Here is a 1,117-nt window from a genome sequence, read left to right as displayed (position 1 = left end):
CATTATTACGCGTGTCGTCCTTTAATGAGATCATCCGCCTTTTATCAGTGGCGAAGGCCTCATTGGGGGAGTCGCTGAGTGCCTTTGAGTATTTCGATGGTCAATGCGTGAAGTGTTTACAGATGAATGGATTCAACGACTTGTTGAAGAATCTTCCACCAGGAAGGAGGAGTGAAGAACAGGATTACTATGCTCTAGTTGAGGTAAGCGTATCTTAGGTTCAAGGTTTAAAGATACAGTTCATGTCCACAGGTTAACGGTAACAATGCTCGTAACATCGAATTGAAGATTCATAATTTCGTTGAAGAAGCGGAGTCTCGTGGTGGTGTGCCGGTCGAAGGAATGCTCTCTCGTGATACCAAGCAGGAGAGGGTGAGTCAAATCGATCATGTGATCGATTATCCTCGTCACTTCAGGATTTGTGGAAGATTCGTGAGAACATACCAGTGGCATTGAACAGGGAAGGTGTTCTTCATAAGTAAGAACTTGATCTTATTACATCGATCTGTGGCAAGTTCCATTATATGCTTTAAAATTTCGTAGAATTACCAGAGTTTTTCGGTGGATGTTCGTAGTATTCGGGGTTATTGCTATCCATATTGTGGCTTTTCATTATGTCGTTTTTCATTGGTTTTCCATGCTGTGATGGGAGAATATTTCCATGAAAACTGTGTGAAATTTCGTCATTGGTATAATTCAAGATGTATTCTCACTATTTCCTCTACGTCTCTTGCGGCTTCACTATATGTTTTCACTACTCGTATTATGTACTCTTCCTTTTTTCGGATAACTTGTATACTTATTATGATTTCGGGTGCTCCTCCTCCTTCTCCTTAGAGTGAGGATTCGTATGATCGTGTTTTAGTATGGAGACTTTGGAGATTGCCATACAGGAGAGTATCTGCCTTCAGATATGATGTGTCTCTGCCAGTGAGTGCGATGGACGACTTAGTTCGACATGTACGGAGGGAGTTCCATCGTAGAGGAGAGGTGGGTGGCTGAGAATTCCGTGGCGCGCGGTAAATATCTTGTTGTTTTCAGATTCGTCGTGTTGTCGGGTATGGACATGTTGGCGATGGCAATCTCCATCTTAATGTTGTATCTGATCCAACTATGA

The 1,117-nt window shown here is 42.4% G+C and overlaps 1 protein-coding gene across 1 annotated transcript; it reads left to right on the top strand.

Annotated features, from left to right (window-relative positions):
- Positions 1-122: 122 nt before the first annotated feature.
- On the top strand, positions 123-990 carry Pmar_PMAR021669 (d-lactate dehydrognease 2, putative; the record flags this gene model as incomplete). Its single annotated transcript, XM_002782795.1, has 4 exons — positions 123-203; positions 253-372; positions 417-478; positions 912-990. Coding segments are annotated over 4 exons (342 nt in total), but the record flags the coding sequence as incomplete, so codon positions are not given.
- Positions 991-1,117: the final 127 nt, after the last annotated feature.

The sequence above is a fragment of the Perkinsus marinus genome (genome assembly GCF_000006405.1).
Source record: "Perkinsus marinus ATCC 50983 genomic scaffold scf_1104296938208, whole genome shotgun sequence".
Taxonomy (NCBI): domain Eukaryota; phylum Perkinsozoa; order Perkinsida; family Perkinsidae; genus Perkinsus; species Perkinsus marinus.
This window is presented reverse-complemented; position numbering and strand designations above follow the sequence as displayed.